The sequence below is a fragment of the Perissodus microlepis genome, chromosome 19, assembly GCF_051167445.1.
Source record: "Perissodus microlepis isolate ML-2025 ecotype Zambia chromosome 19, ASM5116744v1, whole genome shotgun sequence".
In the NCBI taxonomy this organism is placed as follows: domain Eukaryota; kingdom Metazoa; phylum Chordata; class Actinopteri; order Cichliformes; family Cichlidae; genus Perissodus; species Perissodus microlepis.
In genome coordinates this window covers 28,631,772-28,655,465 of record NC_140479.1, presented here as the reverse complement: position 1 = coordinate 28,655,465, position 23,694 = coordinate 28,631,772, and the positions used below count along the sequence as shown (strand labels likewise).

At 39.3% G+C, this 23,694-nt stretch overlaps 1 protein-coding gene across 1 annotated transcript; it reads left to right on the top strand.

Moving 5' to 3' along the window:
* The first annotated feature begins 8,590 nt into the window (after positions 1-8,590).
* Positions 8,591-23,448, top strand: LOC146366285 (sodium-dependent lysophosphatidylcholine symporter 1-B-like). Its single transcript, XM_084915005.1, has 14 exons — positions 8,591-8,833; positions 10,294-10,422; positions 11,093-11,217; positions 13,827-13,950; positions 14,055-14,133; positions 14,221-14,372; positions 14,474-14,564; positions 15,114-15,232; positions 15,359-15,442; positions 19,272-19,355; positions 19,529-19,641; positions 19,743-19,886; positions 21,648-21,824; positions 22,023-23,448. Exons 1-14 carry the CDS (start codon positions 8,750-8,752, stop codon positions 22,075-22,077), a joined length of 1,560 nt encoding a protein of 519 aa, XP_084771131.1. The 5' UTR covers positions 8,591-8,749; the 3' UTR covers positions 22,078-23,448.
* Positions 23,449-23,694: the final 246 nt, after the last annotated feature.

Sequence of the window (23,694 nt, the reverse complement as noted above, 5' to 3'; positions counted from 1 at the left end):
TGCAAACCCCTGTTGAATCACACTAGCAGGCCTCTTCATTTGTATTACAAAAGCTATGAATTCAAAGGAGATAGACCTTCATTTCCATACACAACATCTCCACAAAGACAGAGTCTGAAGTAGTTAATAGGTGTATTCTGTCCCAAGTTATGAAACATTGTGGAGCGCACATCTTTGAACGACCAGCTTTTATCACAAAAGATCACCAAGCACCCAGTTCAGCTGTTAAAATATCTGGCAGTGGGGATGAAGTGATCAGAGTAATCTTCTTTACAGTTGGTGCAAAGTTTTCCAGCAGCTGCAGGTTAACGTCTTAAACAAACACTGCTATGTTTGCTTTTAACTTCCCGCTTACAGATGACAGTTACAGCTTTGCCAGCAGCATAAGTGACCTCAGAGATTTAATCATGTTAACACTGATCATGATGTAATCACTGGGTAATGATGAGGCTTTGTGCTCACTGGCAAGCAAAAGGTCAAAGTTTGCCAGCATCTCGTGATCAGACAACAGCAGACTGAAGTTGTACGCCACCCCAAATCTTTCCACCCTCCTAAAATATTGATTGGTTTGGTCCATAGCGTATGCACGCTGTGATACTGAGGCCAAATTATGGATTCTGATTGGTGACTGGGGCTTATTCGGTCAGTGACTGACTTTAAGTTGGCCACATGCCACTGTCGGTTTGGGCAGCAAAGGCAGTTTCAGTCAGTTTGAGGAAAATTGATTACTGGATCTTCTAATAATTGCCCTGGTCCTGGCACGACATAAGTAGAGTCAGAAGATAGGATTTTTTATTTTTTTATTTTTTTGAGGATTTTGAAGCACTTAGAGGTTAAAATTTTTAATTCTTGATTTTAAAGATCACCAGCTTACAAAAGACTACATAAACTCTCCAAACACAGCCCGGCAAGTAGCAGCTCTGGAGCGTTTCAACGCATAATTAGAGCTTCCTGAGCAGATGGCGTATGCCAAGAGTAACCATTTCTATCTCCACTGAAAGTTCAGAACTTAAACTCAGTAGTGAGCACCCAGGACGTGAGACATATGTCTAAAGTATAAGCTGCATTTAAGTTACAAGTCTTAGTATCAATAATAGAGATCATCTTATTTGTGTTGTTCAAATTGTTGTGACTTTTTAAAAATAGCAAAAATAAAGGAAAACTCATAATGTCTGCAGAACCTTGTGATATTTTAAAGCAGATTCAACGTGGTCTAAATAAAAAATGAGTTGAACACTTTGAAATCTGGGCTCATTTCAAGTTTCACCGATGTGATTTTGGAGCTCTTTTGCCCTCAAAGCAAAGACCACAGCCTTTAGATTCTGCAGCTTCACATCCTATAATTACACAGTGGACCAGCCCTCAGTCTGCTATGTTGGGACTGTTTCATCCCTGCCAAAGAGAAAGAAGAAAAACACTGGTCTCATAAAATTCAGATGAGTTCCTCCTCCTCTGCTCGTCTTTTCGGTCCCTTTCGTTAAAACCTGAAGATACTTTCCTCATCCGAGACAATGTAGGGGTAACAATGCTTAACACCAACAATAGTATCTCCCCAGGTCACTGCCCAGCTTAACTTCAAGTACCCTCCTTTGTTCTTTATTGTTATAGTAACATATGTGTGAGGGTGGTAAAAGGGGGGTGCAGGGACTTTGGTTTCCCCCTCAGTAGAGCCCTCATGTATCTGTAACACCCACTCAGCAGCATGAAGAACATCAAGAACTGCTGTGGAGGAATTTCGATGGGTTTTCAGGGTCTGTCTGTAGAATTGTCCCCATTTGCTACACAAGGGAGGGGGTGCCCTGTTCCCCACGACCCCAGTGACACACAGAACCTCCTAACCCCGAACTCTGACCCTATCCTCCCAAATATCTTTAACAGGTCTAAAAATGGAACCAGCCAACCAACTGCGCAGGAGAAAGAAAACATAAATAAATCCCCAAAGTCTTATTGCTCCCGTGGGATGTAAGCCATCATAGTGTGACACCTCAGGGCCTTCCTGAGAATACTATGAGAGTGCATTCAGCAGGGCGCCAGTTATACCTGTTAACTGTTGTCACATGGCAAAGATTTGTATCAGTCAAAGCATGCATTACATCAGCTTTTCACTGCTGATGTTATCTCACACGTGTTCACTTCCTCAGTTAACTGCCGCACATAGTGAAAGGATTGTAGATATGATTGCTGTGTAAGTTATTGAGTTAATACAATGATGAAATCAACACTTGTGGAAAGTGAGCATGGTTAAAGATATGATTGAAGAATGTTTACAGTTTTTAATTGATTTTTTTCACCATTCTGCAGTTTCTCATCACAGCACTGTCAGTCACTTCAAACCCAATGAAGCACTTTACATACAAGATTAACTAAGTTCTGTGCAAATATTGCAAAGGACAAACCAGTGTTTTGTCTACAATTGAGAAACTAGCAAAGAATCGGTGTGTTTCTAGCAGCCTGTCACAAAAACACATAATTTGTTCACCTCATTAGTTGAATCTCTGAAAAATGCCAGATAGTCATAACACACATAAAATTGTAGTTGTGCACTGATCTGATGTGCAAAGATCTATTAGCCAGAAACGGGGAAATGGGGAGAAAATGCTGAGGCATGCCAAATTACACAAGGATGATTTGCCGATCAGTAGCAACACGTCTGATAGAGTCATCACTTCAGGTTTAAAGTTTTTGGTTAAAATTTTCCATATGTGCAGAGAAGTTCAGGAAAGAATAAAGGTGTTCATACCAAATATTGACTTTGAAGTTCGTTAGAATTGCCCCCCGCCGCCATACACTGAATTTCCATGCATATTTCAGTGAACCGCTGCAGCTACTTCTCTTTTTCCTAACGAAATAGAAAGAAATTAGTGTTGGCTCAAGACTTTTGCACATTACTGTATGCGCCAAAGTTTAATGAAACTGTTCAAAAAGGCCATGAGAACACTGCTATAGTAGACTGACTTAGACTGCCACCTGGTGCTTGCTAAGGGTAAATAATCTGGGAATTGATTTCTTTGAAGTGCACCTGAAAAACTAGAGTGAGATAACAGAGAGGGAGATGAATGTTGGAAGGCAGGCAGCTATTTTCAATGCACGCAGGTAAAAACTGCTCAAAGAGTGAGCAAAGTCTTGCATTTAAAACACATTAGGAAACAAATCAAAAGTACTGAGCAGTGTCTACTTCAAAAATCACATCTTTTTTTCTTTCTCATTTTGTGCTCATTTTAGTCTTTATTTTAAAAAAAAACTAAATACAACTGAAACATGATGCCACCCAACAGGAAGCATTAAAACATGGCTGACCCTAATTTTTAAATTAAATGAAGAAACAGGCAGCTGTTGATTAGCACTGTTGTCTCACAGAAAGAAGGTCCTGAGTTCAATTCCACCATTTAGCCTCTTCCCACAGTCCAAAGACATGCAGTAGTGAGGTTGAGTTGAATGCGAATGATAGACTGTTAGCCTGGCGACGTGTCCAGGGTGGACCCTGACTCTTGCGACCCTGACAAGGAAAAGAGGATGGATGGAAGAGAAAACTGATGTTCTATTGTTACAATCCTCTCACCATCGTAAGTGGTGTTCTTGGCCCTTACATTAGATCCTTCACATTCACACCTATGGGCAATTTAGAAACACCGGTTAACCGAAACCACTAATCAACAAAATGAAGATGTTGTCAGAGCAAGCTTCTTTGAGCTAAGGCTCATTAAAAAGGATTAAGCTGTGCCTCACCTTCACTGATTTTGAGAAGATGATTCTCAGATTTTTTTTAATCTTTTTTTTTTTTAATTTATCTATTGCAATAGTTCATTCAGTTGTTGTTTTTTTACACCGACTCACAATTAGAAATGATGTTACATTTTATGAGTTTATGCTGCACTATAGTATTATTATAATTATTATTAGTAACAGTGATAAAAAAAATATTCCATTTAATTTAACATGATAAAATATTTACTTTTGATTGATTGATTGATTGATTGATTGGTAATTTATTTCAACATGTGAACAATATACAGGTACATTTAGAAAAGAAAATAAGAAAGAAAAAAATACTATACAAATTACATACAAAAAAAAAAAACGTTCTGATTAATTTACATGTTGAAAGGGAGTGGGAAGAAGTAAACACTTATTTAATCCCACCCCTTTGCCATAAATTATCAGTGAATATTTAGTCAGCTTCCTTACTGATATAATTTGTAATAAAAATAGTGAACAGATTTCTGATATACTATATACTATAATATCACATCATGAGTTTTTTGTTTGTTTGTTTGTTTTTTAAATAGAGACATTCACTTAATTTAAATATTTTCCTTTTCTTTATAGTTCGAGAAGATCATATTTTTATAACTCTTTTTGAACAGTTTTATGTTTGGACGTTGCTTCAATTCCATATTCAGACTGTTCCATAGTTTCACTCCATGAACAGAAACACAAAAGCCTTTTCTTGTAGTACGTACCTTCATTGTTTTGAAGTTACAAAACCCCTTAAATTATAACTTCCTTCTTTCAAAAAAAAAAAACATACTCTGAATATTACCTGGCAGTTCTTTATTTTTTGCTTTGAATAGAATTTGTGCTGTTTGGAATTTCACTAGATCGTCAATTTTCAATATTTCAGACTGCAAAAATAGTGAGTTTGTATGTTCCTGTAACCTGCATTGTGGATGATTCGAATTGCTTTTTTTTGAAGAGTAAAAAGTGAATGTAAAGTGGTTTTATAGTTGTTGCCCCAGACCTCTGCACAATAGCTTAAGTATGGTGAAACCAGTGAACAGTATAGAATATGAAGTGATGTTCTGTCGAATACCTGTTTTGCCTTGTTTAGTATTGCAATGCTTCGTGATACTTTGGAATGAATATATCTTACGTGAGCTTTCCAGTTAAGTTTTTCATCTATTATTACCCCCAGAAATTTATTTTCACTGACTCTTTCGATATCAACACCATTTATTTGAATCTTTGCATTTGTATTTAAACTACTATTTCCAAATGCATCATATAGTGATGCAGAAATATGATGTAATGTTTAACTTCCTAGAACGGAACTAATTTGCTTTTATTGGCGAGAACGATATCTACCACTGTGCAGAGAAGCTGTAATTTTGAAAAGATCACAAACAGCATCACTACAAATTGTCGTACAGAAGCCCTTTTCCAGTAATGTAGGGATATATATATATATCCTTGTTATTCTTTGAATTTCTGCCTTGCAACCACGAAAGGACTCATTTTGTTTGTGCCGCTTCCAGCTCATCCATATGAGTAATCCAGGTAGCCTATGAGTCAATAGTGAAAAATAATAGGGACCACTTCATCTGAATCATGGTTTTAGTGAAGCATGTATCATTGCTGGGTCTAAAAATAGTGAATTCGCGTCACAGATTTATGAGATTCACATCTTTTCCGTTCTGGCAAACTTTCGCTTTCTATGTATGGGTAAATCCACTAGATGGCGCTAGAATTAAAGTTTTTGATGCATATAGTTTGCGAAGAGATTATTTTCTTCTGGTGCTGAAACATGCATATTTTTATGATTGTTATAATTTAATTGAACTGTTCAGATGTTACTATACGATCGTATTTTAGGCTCCTTCAGTTATCTGAAGATATATTTTAGTTGTTGTTTTTTTGTTGTTTTTTTACGAGAAAGTATAAACTCATCAGCAACCACAGAAGGACTCACTGGTGCTGCTTCCATCTCCCCAGTTTTTAACTACAGGTAAATTTGCATTTTCATTAGAAAAGGCCTATAAAATGAAACATGCTGTTGCCTCACAGTCAGTAGGTTCAGGGTTTGAATGTGCCAGCCCAGGGCCCTCTGGTTCTATGTTTTACTCCCACAGTCTTAAAACATGCTTGTTGGCTTATTTATTGATTATAAATTGATTGTGGGTGAGAGCACATGGTTGTATGTCTCTCTGTGATAGATTGTTGACCTCTCTGGCGTGTACCCTGTCTCTGTTTGCTTTCTGTGACCCTGATCTGGATAGAATTTTTTTTTTTTTAAATTGATGAAATATAAAGTAAATTATGTAGCCAGATTGATCTTTCTTACATGCAAAAACAACACATACTAACTGTACACTCTTTGATAAATGAGATGAAATATTTTACAAGATGTGTTATTACACCCCGATAGAAACAAAAACTCAATTTTCTCAGTAAAAGCAGCCTTTGTGGTTTTATTCATTTACTTAAAGCGTTTTAAACTGGAATACAGTTTTCTTGAGCATCTCAATGTGTAGGATTAAGATGTTTCAGGTTATTATATGTCATAAGACTAGCTAAGTTCTCTGCACTGACACCAAAGTAACCATATAGACTTTGTTTCACTCTGGCTGGGAGAAAATTGTGTCTTTTAGTTTTCTTTAAAAAGAAGCAGAAACTCCTCCAGTGTGTTTGTTTGGTATTATCAGATTTGTTGTAATGGGTTCCATGTCTCTTTTTAGTATATGCTCAAATTCCAACAAGGTTCTGTGTTCGAACAAAAAGGAATGGGAACAAAAACGTTAATGACCCCTGTTATTGAGGCCATAAAAACACAATAGTGCTGTTCACAATGACACAGTGAAGGCTCAGTGCACAGGCCTAATAACTTTGGCAGTATGTAAATGTTATATGGCCAGATCGTACTGCTGAGGGAAGAAATGCCAGTGGACATTCCACAATTCACTTACAGCAGTTTTTGAATTTTCGCTCTTAAAGCATTTTGTAACATATTTATATTGAAACATTATTAATGTATTTAACTTACTAAATACTAAAAACTTGCTAAAGTTCAGCAGAGAATGCTATGAAAAAGAGAAAATCCATTGAGCAGCAGCCCAGAGAACTGACGTTGACTGGATTTAAATTTAAGCTCAGAACATGGACAGAGTGTGTCTTTTAAAAATGAGTCAGGTTTGTGGTGTTGGTGTGATGGTGTGGGGATATTTTCTTGGCACACTTTGGGTCCCTTAGTACAAGCTTAGCATCATTTAAATGCCACAGCCCACCTGAGTCTCATGGCTGACCATGTCCATCCCTTTATGGCCACTGTGTATCACAATCTTCTAATGCTTCCTGCAGGATAACACGTCATATCACAATACTTGAATCATCTCAAAGTGGTTTCTTGGAAATGGAAAATGGAAATTAGTTTACTGTATCCAAATGGCCTCCAACGTCACCAGATATGTTGGAATGGGAGATTTGCATTATAGATGTGCAGCTGACACTATTATATCAATATGTATGAATCAAAATCTCTGAGAAATGTTTCCTGAATCTATACCATGAAGATTTTAAACAGTTCAGAAGCCAAGAGGGGTACAAACCAGGACTAGTAAGGAGCACCTAATGATGTCTCTGTTGTATCCAGACTATTCTACTTTGGGTGTGTCTCTTTGCGTCTTACACAAAGCTAAGTTGATATTACTTCACTCATTTGCCAGTAGTATTATTACACAATGGTTGAAAGTAAGGGAACGCTTCTGCTTTCAGTTACATACAACCGAGCAGTTTCTGTCATCAGGATTTGCCATTTCACTCAGTCAAAGTGATACCGGATCCAGAGGGGAAAAGAGGAAAGCTCCAATTCATAAGGACACCACTTACTTTCTACTGCAGATAGAAATTAGCATTAGCTTCAAAGTCCTACCCAACTCATTAGAGGTTTAAACAGAGTAACTAACATATACTTGACCATGTACATCGCTTTATGACCACAGTGTACCCATCTTCTGATGGTTGCTTCCCAGAGGATAACGCCCCATGTCACAAAGTCCAAATCATGTCAAACTGGTTTCTTGATCATGACAATGAGTTCACTGTACTCAAATGACTCCCATTGTCACCAGATCTCAACCCAATAGAGCACATTTGGCATGTAGTGGAACAGGAGATTTATGCCATGGAGGTGCAGCTGACAAATATGCAGCAACTCTGTGACACTGTCATGTCAATATGGACCAGAATCTCACAGCAACGTTTTTCAACACCTTGTTGATTCCATGCCATGAACACTTAGTGTAGTGTAGGCTATTCTATTTCTAATGTGCTTTTTGTCTCTTACACAAAGCTAAGTTCATATTATTACATTCAACGGAATTGTATTACATAGTGGGTGTCACCAGATCTCAGTCCAATAGAGCGCCTTGGGGATTTGATGAAATGGGATTCAGATCATGAATGTGCACCAAACAAATCCGCCCCAACTATGTGAAAGTTTCCTCCGTCTTAGCTGCTCTGAAGGCAAACGTGGGTCCACACCTTTACTAAGATATGCCTAATAAAATGTCCAGTGAGTGTATAGTTATTATTTTATGAAATTAAATGCAATTAATTAGCGCAAAGAAAAGGTTAAAAAGTTGGTGATATTGCTGATGCCTTCCTGTTAGCTGCTTCGTTATTAGGTAGAGTAAGGGTTCTTCAATCTCCACTGAAGCTGGAATTTTTACTGATTTTCTAACACAAAGAAAACTTCTTAAAAGACCCAGCGTACTAAACTTTTAGTAGTTACTGAAGGTCACGAACAGGAAAAAAAAAAAAGGAAAAATGGTGGAACATCCGATTGTGACGTGTAACCTGACGTAGCCCACATAGTAGATTGAATGAGGTGGACGAAAGCAGCACGAGCGCTCTGACTCAGAAGCTCCCAGAGCTCTGGCTAACATGGCGATGCTGTGAACTCGGTTCATTCTTCTGACACTAAGGAATATATTTACATTTTACAATATCGGAAAATAACATCAACTAGAAGAAGATAATGGCACGAGGAGAGGGCGCCGAGCAGTACGCGGCGACTTTACTGTCAGTCAAACCGCTCAATGCAGAGATCAAGACGGTGAAGGTAAGAGTAACGTTTAACCGGCGCGTTTGATTTTTCAGAGGGGTGTTAAAATGAACAGGATTTATGTGCCCACCGCGCCCACTTAAAAAAATAATAATAATCAGGTGCGTTAAAGGGCGCCTAAATTCAAAGTAACGTTTGATAAAATGCGGTCGTTACTTCCTTTCTTCCCAAAAACCTCACACCCTGCCTTGTTCTGTGCCCTTTCCTGCCCTCGAGGTTTGAATTTCGCCCGGTCCACGTTTATCTATCCTCCAGCTCTCGTGATGCTGGCATACCGGTTTTAAAGGGACCAAACGCCTTAACGAAAGCCGGCGTTTTCGCTCTGTCACATTCAAATATAGCTGCTGGCAGATGCGGAGAAACGTGGCGTGATCCTGTTTTTAGAGCCACGACTTGTGAGCCATATTTGGTTTAAGTGGCTGAAATTAAGTCCCCATATTTAACGATTAACGCCTTAAATTTCCCCCCAAAATGGTTTAATAGCTTCCATATCATAACAGTGGCGGTAGCTTTACACGAGAAAATACACGGCAGGTTGCATTTCAAACATCAGTGTCTTCTCTGTGATCATTTACATTAATGTGATGTAGATTTAAAGTGTAACAAAACTCCTGTGAAACATTAGCCCCAAAGCTGCTAATCTTTAGTAACCTTGATGTGCATTTAAATTCATTGTCTTTGGGTTTTTAGACTGCTGGATGAAAAAGTAGCGATGTATATGGCACCATGGTTCAAACTGTAAATTATACTGGTGGTTTTCTTTGAATCCAAAGGCACTTTTCAGTGCAGTCCTCTTGTACTCTGGGAAAGACTGTGGAGATCTTTCTTTAAAGCACATTAAAGGTTATGCAGGCTGCTGTTCTTTATTTAGCATCAGTATTATTTTTAGTCTTGCATCACTGTAATTCCAGACATGCACTCTGTGGAACGTGACCACAGAGAGAATATTGTGTGTGCCTGTTGATAAGGTTGCAATTTGCGTCCTTCAAGAGGTGATTCTGCTTCTGTGTCCGTGATGGTTGTAAATCAGGGTGTGTAATCCCCCCTTTGCTGACATCACGCTTGAGAAAGGGTATTGGCTACCGCTGATAGGCTCTAGTCTGTCTGGAGGCTGTTGGCTATTCAGCATAAAATGTCACACTACCTCTAACATACCATTGCTGGAGCCAATGGCTGAGCTGAGGTGATGTAGTGATGTGGTTTCACTCAGCATGAACTACAGAAACCTCATAGTTCCGCGTTGCAACGCAAAGTTTGATAGAGGGATGGGTGGAGGGATTTGAATCAGAGGGATGAATTAAAGACTGAAGGCAGAAATGGAGCCAATGATAATGTGTTAACCCACTGTCTACATAATTACACCTTAATTTATAGCCTCCCAGTGGAATTAGAGTTTACCCATGTTTAATGTCTAAATGCACTAACATCACTGCATTTCCCCTCTTCTTCTCTTCCAGCTGAAGACCCAGAGAAATCGTCTGTCTGTGTTCAGTAAAGTGTGCTATGCCTTTGGCGGGGCTCCCTACCAGATCACAGGCACCGCTCTTGGCTTCTTCCTCCAAATCTATTTGCTCGATGTGGCACAGGTAATTGCCAAGCGCTGGGCAAAAAACCCCAAAAGGTTAAAATCACACACTTCTGTCTCCTTTATAAAGCTGCACCAACTGTGAAGATTCTGGGCTGATGCCAGTATTTAAAATAAAAAAAATTAAACATTTGTGTGAGGAAAACTAAGTGAACTTCATTATTTAAAAAAAGCTCTTCATCACAACGTTTTTTAATATTAAAAATCAATGCCACACAGCAGCTAAATGACATCGATAAATTTCAATTATTTGCAGAACACACACAGGTTACAAACGCAGGGGTCAAAGTGTGTGTGTGTGTGTGTGTGTGTGTGTGTGTGTGCTCTTCTCAGCCTCATATCAGCTAAACTGCCTCCCGTCAAGCGCATTAACCCGGACTCCCCCTGTTTTCTTTGTTACCAAATTAGCAAATTAGACTTTTTTCTGCTGTACACAGTAGGAACTGAAAAAGGCCATTCAGCTCAGAGGATGAGATCATTAGAGGGGCTTTGAATGCTGCTTTGTTATAAAAGAAGTGACAGTGTTGTGTATTTTAATTCTGTTGTGCTCTCAGCTGTACTGAGTCTGCTGTCACAGCTCTTTTGAGCCACTCTCCATATGAGGTAGTCCTTGGCATCCTCACTGTTTTGGTCTGAAAGCTAACACACTTTTTTCCACCCTTCCCCTCTAGCTGGACCCCTTCTATGCCTCTATCATCCTGTTTGTGGGAAGGGCCTGGGATGCTATCACCGACCCTACAGTGGGTTTCCTGGTGAGCCGGAGTAGATCCACCCGTTTTGGCCGCATGATGCCCTGGTAGGTATCTGTATGTTGAATGATAATAAGATAATGCTGCGATTTGAGTAAGGACAGAGATACATGAGGCAAATGCTCTGGAAACAACAAGAAAAAAAAAAAAAACAGCTCAGGATCAGTAGCCATGGCAACAAGTTTGAAGTAGCAACTAAGGAGGAATAAATGGGAAGAGTGCAATAATGCAGTCTAAGTATGTATCATATACAGTACAAGCATCAGACATTCCTACCAAATGCAGGCTGAAGCACCCACTGAAACCAGCCAGCTGAAGAGTAGGAGCAGGGCTACCATCGTCTGCTGCGGTCCTAGTTTGGATCGAGCCTTGAGACGAAATCCTTTTAGGGAAGCAGTTGAATTATATTGAGGACTGATAGAGTAGCAAGCAGGACAGCTACTCAGCCAATAGGGAAAATAAAAGATGGGCCTGGGCTAGCTGGTTAACATCAACTGAGCTTTAAAAGTGAGGGAGTCAGACAGGAAAAAAAACTAAAATGAGCTGCAAGATATACTTAAGTGACTTGTGTGAATCACAGGGACGGATCAGGTCATAACAGTGGTTGTGAGAATTATTATTAGTGTAAGTCTTCTTGCTGACAAAGACTTTAACCAGGGTTTTAAAAAGTCCAGCTTACTTGACATCAAGTCTGAGCGCATGTCTGCCCGGACTAAACTAAGTTTGACGAGCCTGTAGGAAAGTGACACTTGGCTCGGTAAGAAATTTGTTGCAGCAGCTGGGAGAGTTTCTCTTCTTGCAACTTTGCAAGTACAAAAGGTCCTTGCAGCTGAACACACACTGTCCTTCCCTGTAAAACTTTTGCAAAACTCAAATAGATGAAAATGCCTGATACTATTTTTGCATTCTTAACAAACCAGTTTATTTACCAGCATCGTCTCCCATGTTTTAGTTGTTGCACTGCTAGATATGTGTTTGCAATCTGCTGTGTGTTTGGTTCACTGTGACATAGCTGGCAGCTTGTCATGGGTATCCCTGCCTGAAGAAGGGCGACCTTGACTTTCTTCTCACAGTCAAACATGGTGCAGCTTTCTTGACAATGTCAGAACCGTATCTGGTTACAAAAATCTCTCAAGGCCATGATATAATCTGCAGAGGAGCAGAGCTAAATATTTTTACAAGCTTTTTTCCCCCCCTCACATGATACCCCAGCCATATCTGGAGTGGAGTGACTGAAAAAGCCAGCTGTGCGTGAGCTGTAATGTTGTAGCTGGGAGGAAGTGAGGGGGAGGGGGAAGTTACTGGCTTAAGCTGTGATTGGTCCAACCCACAACACACCATCAGCTTCAAACCAATATGGGTGTGTTCTCCTTTGTGTGTATGATTTCCCAGCATGTACAAGTGTAGAGAGGTTACTTCAGGTCAAAAAGCATGCTGGGTTAAAATAATGAGGCTAGTTTAAAGAAAAATAGCAAAATGTACATAAAAGGGACATCCTCCAGATAAAAATACAAAGATTTGTTAGGTTCTTACTTCTTTTTTCTGTCTGTACTGGAAATGTACATAAAGACAGGCAGGCAGCCAGACTGGCAGGAGTCTACATTTCTCATTTTACTTATTATCTTAGCTCAATGAGTTTTTTTTAGAAGTAGATTTTGTTTCTTTTAGAAAGAGGGGGGGAAAAGAGTGTGATCATGTGTCTGTGACTTTCACTGCTGTGCCAGTGAACCAGCAACCTGTGCTCAGTGAGCAAAAATGGAAATTATTAGTACTCATTAACCTAAATTCGCTTGGACGTTAAAAGGTATCAGGAGTTTTCTTATTTTCCATGTGAGTCACATGGGTGAAAGGGGAACAAGGGGATTTCATATGACCATGTGTGAATGTCACCTTCACCCTCTCCCCGTTAGTGTTATGGAGCTTGGGGAGAGTCAGGTTTTAACTCGCATGTGCGACGGCTCAGAAACAAGCCTGAGGAAGAAATAGCTGTTTAAATATATGTTGCCATTTGATAAAATGTTTCATGATTATGCAGTCAGGTGCAACCCTGTAAGCCTTCACCTCCCTGTTTGGCCTCTAAAAGGTCACATTTTATTCACATGATGCTAATAAAAACTGCAGTTTTCCTCAAATTATGTGATTACTTTCAGCGAGAAAAAAGGAAGTTTCCTTTTGGCCCCCAAAAACTGCCTTGTAATGGTTCTCTTAACAAGTAAAACTGTTTGATTTCCTTATTTAAAAACTGAGGCTTTAACTGCACAGTCTGTAGTAACGCCGGTTTCTGTGACTGAGGTCAGGTAGAGGGCACGGCTGAAGAGAAGGATGCTGACGCCGAGTGGGGTGAGAATGATGTGGGTCCAAGCAGCTATCGCCTCCTTGTGCAGCGCTGGCTGAGCCCTTTCTCCACACACAAGATCTAACAAGGCAGGATTAGAGGGATTATTAACGAAGCATAAAAGAAAGAGTTGAAAAGAAGTGACTGCAAGGAAGGGATGTAGAAAGGAGGGATTGAGCTACAGTAACAGTGGGGAAAATGCATTAGACACACCCTTAAAGGAAGGAAATGTGTTCGCCTTAAATACAAAAGAAAATAAAACAAAGGTTAGAAAGAAATGCTCAGTCTTTTATCAACCTGTGTCCATTCATCTCTTCTCAGGATCATTTTCTCCACCCCGTTTGCAGTGCTCACTTACCTCCTGATCTGGTACGTGCCTCCGTTTGAAGAGGGGAAGGTCATTTGGTATCTGGTCTTTTACTGCCTTTTCCAGTCAATGCAGACGGTTAGTACCGCATTTTGAGCCCATGTTTTTTATTTTATTTTTTTTATTTGCTTTTTGTCCACTGGCGTGAACTTGTCTAATGTTGTGGTCTCGTACATTTGCAGTGCTTCCATGTGCCATATTCAGCCCTCACCATGTTCATCAGCAGGGACCAGAAAGAGCGGGACTCTGCTACAGCCTACAGTACGACATCACCCTGTGCAAATAAACTGATTTCACTGGTGTTTTGTTATTCGTGTGCTGACCGTCACTTCTTGTGTTTGCTCCCAGGGATGATGGTGGAGGTGCTGGGCACAGTGCTGGGCACTGCAATCCAGGGGCAGATAGTAGGTGGCAATTCCAATTGTCCCATTGAGTCTGATGCGCCTTACAGCACAAACTCATCCAGTGTCAACACCACTATAGCCTCACTGGATCAGACGGTGAGTCTATTGAGAGGGTTTTTTTGTACTGTGTCAAATAAAAGATGATTATTGTTGGTCCAAGCTAAGGGTCGTGTATTTTTTTTTTTTTTTGTCCTCAGAAACAAGCTTACTTGGTTGCTTCAGGGGTCATATGCATCATCTACGTCCTGTGTGCTGCAATCTTGGTTTTTGGTGTGAAGGAGCAAAAAGGTATGAATCCTTTCTTATCCAATCAGGGCTCGCAAAATCGCCCGACGGGTGGGGCTTGGATAGATTTTGGTCGCCCGACCGGAGATATCGCTAGCCCTGGGACATCGGGCGATTTTGCAAGCCCTGATAAATGCAAACAACATTTAAAGCAAGATAATGACTCAATTTGGCTTCAAGACAGACTTGAATCATGAATCTGACAACTTGACACGTGAATTGATGTAAAAAAAAAAAAAAAGGAAAAGAAAATTCTGACTCAGTTTTTGTCCAGTTTAATCATGTGCATGCAAAACTGTATATTAGTAACAGTGACAGGAATAATTCTTTAACTGTTAAACTTTTCTTAGCGCCTCTGGTTAGTTCCTCTTGGCCTTCTCACTCTGTGTTCAAAAAGATAAAGTTGTGGTGGCCAGATTGTAGCAAGTGCTGCAAAATACTCACTAGACAAATACCACATTGTCTCACCACAAAAGCTTGTGTGTGTTGTATTCTTAGATGCAGATTTTCAGATGTCTCATTTGTTGTCTTCTCCTTTATGTTGGACTCTAGAAACCGGGCGGGACAAGTCGGAGCCGCTCACCTTTGCTCAGGGCCTGCGGTTGGTCATGTGTCACGAGCCGTATGTCAAACTGGTCATCGGCTTCCTCTTCACCTCTCTTGCTTTCATGGTAACGCTACATTTGATCTATGCATGATTTTTTTTTTTCTTTTTGTGAATTTTCAGAGGTCGCGTTGAAAGGATTTTTTTTTTTTATTACAGTAATTTGGTTTATAGTTGCTTCTGTCTTTTACAGCTGCTGGAGGGAAACTTTGCACTTTTTATCACCTACGCTCTCGGCCACAGGAAGGACTTTCAGAATATCCTTCTTGTCATCATGGTGAGTGTTTGTATTTTTACTATGAGTGCTCTTCTCGTAAAAACCCTCATCAGGGTAGATTTAGTGTCCATCAACACCATGTCTGCAGACGTAAAGCTTGCTGCTTGCTGTAAACTGTTTAGGGCAGCGGTCCCCAACCTTTTTTGCGCCACGGACCGGTTTATGCCAGACAATATTTTCATGGACCGGCCTTTAAGGTGTCGCGGATAAATACAACAAAATAAAACTAGTACCGGTACCGAAAAAAAGAAGATTTATTCATAACACACGTGAAAAGACCCAGGAAAACCGAGTAAACAATAAAAACGATAACAAAATAACACTGAAAACCGATAAAAACCCTGAAAACTATACATTTCACACCTGAACCTCAACTCTCGCGGCCCGGTACCAAACAACTCACGGACCGGTACCGGCCCGGGGGTTGGGGACCGCTGGTTTAGGGGATATTTCAGTTTCTAGGCGCTTCCTCTCGTGATGTAGAAGCATGCTACGGAGGCCTGAGAGGGCAGATTTCAGGATGAGAGGAGGTGTCGTACTGTTGGGAATCGGTCTCCCACTCGCTCACTCTCTGAGTTATGCTAGATCAAGGGCACAGAATGGAGCTTTTGTTGCCCTGGCAACCCTTCACTGACACCATGGGAACAGCCACCATTGTTAACGCCCTCCTCTCACTGCTTTCTGCTCTGCTGCCTTTTTCTATGATTAGGAGTGGGAAATACTTGGACACTGTATCACATTTGGAGAGTTTAGAGCAGAGAGTCTGAGAATTCGTGGGCTTCTGGCCTTTCATCTACTGCTTGTTTTTGTTTGGTAATTTAACGCTGGTTGACCAGTTTTGGCCTAGAGGTCAAAGGTTTTCTGCGCCCCTGCAGGGTTGGGTTAAAAGCCAATGAAAGCTTATCCCCTGACCTCCTCTGGTGGTCATTTTAATTTTTCCACTTTCCACATTTCCCACAGTCCTCACTGAAGCCCAGTTAGTAGTCTGAATAGTTTCTGTAGAAAATATTTTGTAATTTTTTGTTTATGAATTTCATTTGATTTATTTAAAATTATATAATTGATCATCCAAGAAAGCCCATCATACAGAGTTGGAGCTAGGAATTTAGAGAAATGCAGACTAACTTTCCAACTAGTGTTTGGATTCCACTCATTTTAATGTATAAAACACAGGACAGGAAAACTTGGAGCACTAGATGGTGCCTAAATATGGGAGATTAGAAGTGATCTAGAAGTTAACACTAACAAGCTTGACTAGCAAGTTACATAAACTGTATAGATTGTATTTATGAATCTAACAGATACGTATTTCATTTATTTATTTATTTCACACTTGGTCAACAGTTTCCACAGTTAGTTCTTTCAAACAAACCAACTACACTTTCTCTCAGTAAAGCACTGCAACCACGTGTGAAAAGGAGCAGGCAGAAGAATATATTCTTATTAAACCCCGCCCCCTATCTACAATCCAACTTATATTGCAAGTGGGCACCAAAAGTCAAGGAACAAACTAACATTAACACTTATTTCCAGTCCTAACTCAAACCAAACAACAATTTACAATCAGAATATACCGCTCCACATAGTAACAAGGAGAAAAGTAAGTAAATAAGTAAATAAAGTAAATGAAACAAAAAATAATGGATCCTTATTCAATTAACTCAAATTTCATTCACATTCTTCATATTGAGTTATCGTTTTAGACATGTAACACTTTTTAAAACTATGTAAATTTATACAACTCTTTAAATTATAATGAAGAGAGTTCCACAGTCGTATACCCCTAACCGTTGGACTCATTAATCTTTGTGTTGTCCTAGCTAGCTGATGCTTAAAATAAAATTTCCTTCTGCTGTCTTCTCCCCCCGAACACGTTAAAAATACTCTTTGTAACTTAGAAGGCAAAATATTACTTTTAGCCTTAAACATAATTAATAGTGTCCGTAGTTTCACTAAATCTCCTAATTTTAATTATTTTGATTTTATAAATAATTTATTTGTATGTTCTCTATATTTAACGTTATGAATCATCCGTATCACTTTCTTCTGTAATAAGTTTATAGATTTTATAGTATTCTCATATGTATTCCCCCAAACTTCGACACAGTAACTAAAGTATGGAAAAAAACAATGAGAAATATAAAATGCACATGGTTTTGTGGTCTAATAAATCTCTTACATTTCCCAAAATATAAATGTTTTTAACCATCTTCTTTCTAATACACTCAACATGTGATTTCCACGTCAAATTTTCATCTACTATTAAAATTCAGTAACTCTTTCAATCAATTCTCCATTAATGGACATAATGACTTCTTCCTCCTTTACACGATTGCCAAATATCATGAATTTCGTTTTTGTCAGATTCAAAGATAATTTATTTACATCAAACCATTTTTTTTAATCTTAACATCTCAGAAATCATAATTTCAACCAAATCTTTCAAATTCTCTCCAGAGCAATACAAATTTGTGTCATCTGCAAATAAAATAAAATTTAACCTTTTTGATACGTCACAGATATCATTAATATATAAATTAAAAAGTTTAGGTCCTAAAATAGAACCTTGAGGAACGCCACATACAATCTTCAATCTTTCAGAGGTATTGCCGAGATAATGTACATATTGCAACCTATTTTCTAAATAACTCCTTAACCAAGTCAATGCTACTCCTCTCACACCATAATTATACAATTTAGAAATCAAAACAGGATGTTGTAACATGTCAAAGCTTTTTTTTTTTTTTTTTTTTTTTTAAATCAACAAATACCCCAACTGTGTATTTATTATTATGGGTTGCAGATGAAATATCATCAATGAAAGTCAACAATGCTAATGCCGTTGATCTATTTTTACGAAATCCAAATTGATTTCCATTTATTAGTTGATTTTTTTCAATAAAACTATCAAGTCTTTCCGCAAAAAGTTTTTCAAGCACTTTTGAAAACTGTGACAAAAGAGACACTGGCCTATAGTTGTTAAAACTATGCTTGTCTCCGGATTTATATAAGGGTATCACTTTTGCCACTATTCATTGATGTATTTAAAAAAATTAAATCTGTCCACCCACCATGAAGGGGGAAACTAGGTGTTTAATTTGTACCATTCTGTAAACATGTTTATTTCTGCTGTAAAGTTGGGCTTTTAAGTGGCTTTTGGAATCAGCCTCATGTGGCTACTAAAGGAACTGCAGTTTTTGGCATTTCATTTCTGGCTTCATTTTTTTACTCCCAGACATTCCCTCTGTGTCCCCGATGATTATCCAAGCAGATGGTTTTTTTTCTCCATTTGCATCAGAACTGCATATTTCACATAGTAGCAAGTTGCAAAAATATTCACATGTATAAAAAATGCAGAGAGGAAGATATGACTGACGTCAACCAGCTATAATTTCCGCAACAATAAGTCTCAAGGTTTCCTCACACACTGGAAAAGTCCAGTTGGTTCGGCAATTTGTTTGCAACAAGTTCTGTGTGTGCAGATTAAATTCTGATTAAAAAGAAACAATGTGGTTAACAGTTTAGTATGTTGTCCAACAATGCAGATGCTACAAGTCTGCTATGCGTAGTCTACTTTGTGTTTTGTTTTTTGGGGACAAAGTGAATGAAACATATTTGCAAGCACAGCAGGAAAAAAGGCCATATGTTTAAATTATTGTTTTGTTTTTTTTAAATTGCCCCTTGGTTGATAAACACGCTTCAGCTATATGAAATAGATGAAAAAAAATTCTATAGTCATTACTTAGTCATCATTTAACTCAGAGTATATGTTCTTTTCGTGCTCTCTTCTGAGCTTGTATAACTAAATTCTTTATCATTATTTCTTCAGCTCTCTGGGGCTCTAACCATCCCTTGGTGGCAGTGGTTTCTAACCCGGTTCGGGAAGAAGAAAGCAGCTTACTTTGGGATCTCGGTGAGTAGCAGATGTTATGGAGTGTAGATGAGTGAAGCTATAGCTCACTCTATGCTCTATTTTGACTCATTCAGTCTGCAAGATTAAAAGTCTTCAATAAATCCTGATCGTAAACTTTATTTGTTTTTTGTTTTTTTATGAGACTTCTGATGTCTTTCTCCCTCTCGCTACAGTGGGCAGTGCCCTTCATGATCCTGATCGTCTCTGTCAAAAGCAACCTGATCGTTTCTTACCTGGTCTCAGTGGCAGCAGGTGTGAGTGTAGCAGCAGCCTTCCTCCTGCCCTGGTAAGCACAAGTTTATCCACAGAAGTCGTCCTTGGATCCTTTTGCGGATGTGGGTTTTCTTTTGTGTTGTTGAGCTTCTGTCTGGATGTTTGATCTTTCAGGTCGATGCTTCCTGATGTAGTGGATGACTTCAAAGTTCAAAATCCAGACATCCGCGGTCATGAAGCCCTCTTCTACTCCTTCTATGTGTTCTTTATCAAGTTTGCCTCTGGAGTCTCCCTGGGTATCTCTACCCTCAGTTTGAAGTAAGTTTACTGACCTGATTTTTAATCAGTGTTTCAATCATATTAATGTTTTCATCCTTAAAACTAAGGAGCTTATCAGTCCAGTAGCCCTGGGGACAACAATACAAACCGGATTCCAAAAAAGTTGGGACACTAAACAAATTGTGAATAAAAACTGAATGCAATGATGTGGAGACGGCAAATGTCAATATTTTATTCAGAATAGAACGTAGATGACAGATCAAAAGTTTAATCCGAGAAAATGTATCATTTCAAAGGAAAAATATGTTGATTCAAAATTACACGGTGTCAACAAATCCCAAAAAAGTTGGGACAAGTAGCAATAAGAGGCTGGAAAAAGTAAATTTGAGCATAACGAAGAGCTGGAAGACCAATTAACACTGATTAGGTTAATTGGCAACATGATTGGGTATAAAAAGAGCTTCTCAGAGTGGCAGTGTCTCTCAGAAGCCAAGATAGGTAGAGGATCACCAATTCCCACAATGTTGCACAGAAAGATAGTGGAGCAATATCAGAAAGGTGTTACCCAGCGAAAAATTGCAAAGACTTTGCAGTTATCATCATCAACTGTGCATAACATCATCTGAAGATTCAGAGAATCTGGAACAATCTCTGTGCGTAAGAGTCAGGGGTGTAAACCCTTACTGGATGCCCGTGATCTCCGGGCCCTTAAACGACACTGCACCACAAACAGGAATGCTACTGTAAAGGGAATCACAGAATGGGCTCAGGAATACTTCCAGAAACCATTGTCAGTCAACACAATCCACCGTGCCATCCGCCGTTGCCAGCTGAAACTCTACAGTGCAAAGAAGAAGCCATTTCTAAGCAAGATCCACAAGCTCAGGCGTTTTCACTGGGCCAGGGATCATTTAAACTGGAGTGTGGCAAATGGAAGACTGTTCTGTGGTCAGACGAGTCACGATTCGAAGTTCTTTTTGGAAATGTGGGACGCCATGTCATCCGGACCAAAGAGGACAAGGACAACCCAAGTTGTTATCAACGCTCAGTTCAGAAGCCTGCATCTCTGATGGTATGGGGTTGCATGAGTGCGTGTGGCATGGGCAGCTTGCATGTCTGGAAAGGCACCATCAATGCAGAAAAATATATTCAGGTTCTAGAACAACATATGCTCCCATCCAGACGTCATCTCTTCCAGGGAAGACCCTGCATTTTTCAACAAGATAATGCCAGACCACATTCTGCATCAATCACAACATCATGGCTGCGTAGGAGAAGGATCCGGGTACTGAAATGGCCAGTCTGCAGTCCAGATCTTTCACCTATAGAGAACATTTGGCGCATCATAAAGAGGAAGGTGCGACAAAGAAGGCCCAAGACGATTGAACAGTTAGAGGCCTGTATTAGACAAGAATGGGAGAGCATTCCTATTTCTAAACTTGAGAAACTGGTCTCCTCGGTCCCCAGACGTCTGTTGAGTGTTGTAAGAAGAAGGGGAGATGCCACACAGTGGTGAAAATGGCCTTGTCCCAACTTTTTTGGGATTTGTTGACACCATGACATTTTGTATCGCCATATTTTTCCCTTAAAATGATAAATTTTCTCAGTTTCAACTTTTGTTCTGTGATTTACGTTCTATTCTGAATAAAATATTGACATTTGCCATCTCCACGTCGTTGCATTCAGTTTTTATTCACAATTTGTTTAGTGTCCCAACTTTTTTGGAATCCGGTTTGTACTTAATTCTTCAGCTGACCATATTGCTTAATTTTTCTCCCCCTGTGTACATTTTTTTCACAGATTTGCCGGCTACGTGACCGGGGGCTGCTCACAACCCGAGGCGGTCAGTGTAACCCTGAAGGTGCTGGTCTCTCCCGTGCCCGTGGTTCTTATTGCCATGGGACTGTTGATACTGAAGACCTACCCCATCGATGAGGAAAGGAGGCAAGGCAACCGAAAACTACTGCAGGCAATGTTGTAAGTGAGGAGTGAAAACACACACACACACACACACACACACACACACACACACACACACACACAATTTACCATTGATCCTTCTTCTGTGTCCCACCAGGATCTGTGCATTGTATGAAAACTTGAACTGTTAACCAGTTTTAGCCCACTCTGCTTCTGTGTTTGTGACTCTGGTTGTTCTCCTCTCCTTTTAAACAGCGATTCTGAAACGGATTCTGAATCTGAAACCTCAGATCGTGGGAGCAGCGTCTAGAGGCCGAGCCAGCCACCTCTGCTGCTTTACATGTTTGCACAGGCTGTGAGGGGAGGGACCACAAACCACCCACTGCTGACTAGTGATCGTCATCATGTGCGGGTTCCTCCGCAGTGAATTGCACAGGTTTACATCACCCTCTAGTGTCCACACTGAGTATTTATTTTTCCATCCAGCTGTGTCCCAGTGAACAGGTTGATGAAAACTCCAGAGAATACACAAGATCCAAATCTACACAGTGTAGGATTGTTATGTTATGCCAACCTCCCAGGTTAGATTCTGTTACTTACATATATATTTTTTTGTTTGTTTGTTTTGTTGAGATTTTCTTTCATCATTTAGCTTAAATGCCACACAGAGATCTCTCTTTATTATAATCTACAGCAATAGCTGAAAAAAAATTCAAACCACTTCTTTGTTAAAACAAAGCTCACACACATTTTGGTTAGCATTTGGCAGCTTTTTATAAATGAACGACAAAGCCTCTTGGGAGCTCTAGTCTTGGTTTCCAAAGATGTTTGACTTTATTGTTTACTGAGACGTTCCTATTTATAGCCTTCCGTTTTGTCACTCTTCCCGTGTGATTGCACTACATCATGAAAGCTTTGGGAGAAAGTGTGCTTTGCAGTACCGTTTGCAAGGTATTAACGTGCTGGTTTACACTATGAGACCATCACTCGAACACACTGTTACATTTTGATGTTTCGATGACGCGTCTTAGCGGTTTTCCACTCAGTGTGCTCTGAAAGAAATGTACAGTATCAGCCCTTATTATGAAGGGTGTGCCAGCACTATTCCAGTAAATGGAGTTGTATGGAGATTTGCTACACTCTCTCCTTTTTGTTGTTTGTTTGTTTTCATATAGCACATTTCAAAAAGTGCACTTGAATTTTCTAAAGGAGAAACTGCAGTACAACATGATGTACTTGTATATAGGTTATGTGAATCATTGCCTTACAAACACGTCTTACAACTGGTTTCAGATATCTCTGATTTTCTGAACTCAAATTATTTTTTATGCAAATCTCCGTCAGGTTTAATAGACGTTTTTGAAGTGCTTATAAAGCAAAGTCAACTGTACTGGGAGTTCTTTTTTATTTACCATGTGACATCCCAAATTCAAAAATGTGTTATTTAACTATTTATGGAAACTATCTAAGGGACTATAATTTTCTTATGCAGGCATGTGTTTAAGAATAACTTATTACCAATGACTGAATGATTTGAGTCTTGTGGAAGGAAAAGAAATGTAAATGTTGGCTTTGTTTGTTTTTTCCTTTTGTCTTAGAAAAGTAAAAGTTGCAGTCATGGTGAAATGTGACTGATTTAAAATAATACAATAAAAAAAACAAAAAAACAAAACAGCAGCCCTATAGCAGATGCTTTCATTAACTAATATGCAGATGACTTGATTTTACCTCAAATGATGCTATGAAAAAGGAAGAGTTTTCATTTGGGGCCCTCAAACTGCACTGAATCAGCAGAATAGAGTAGATTACATCTGCCCTCTGTGTTTATATATGCTGCTGTATGTGTATATGTGTAAATACTTTTTCCAGCTATGTTTATGAAGAGCAATGTATATAAACCACTGAGGAGTCAAATCGTGTTCATATT

What these genes read in the sequence shown, in the direction of transcription:
- LOC146366285 (XM_084915005.1), top strand. Translation starts at nt 8,750, where the DNA reads ATGGCACGAGGAGAGGGCGCCGAGCAGTACGCGGCGACTTTACTGTCA. An exon ending in GGACTCTGCTACAGCCTACA is followed by an intron (nt 14,134 to 14,220) that starts GTACGACATCAC and finishes GTTTGCTCCCAG; the next exon opens with GGATGATGGTGGAGGTGCTG. An exon ending in GCAGCCTTCCTCCTGCCCTG is followed by an intron (nt 19,642 to 19,742) that starts GTAAGCACAAGT and finishes TTGATCTTTCAG; the next exon opens with GTCGATGCTTCCTGATGTAG.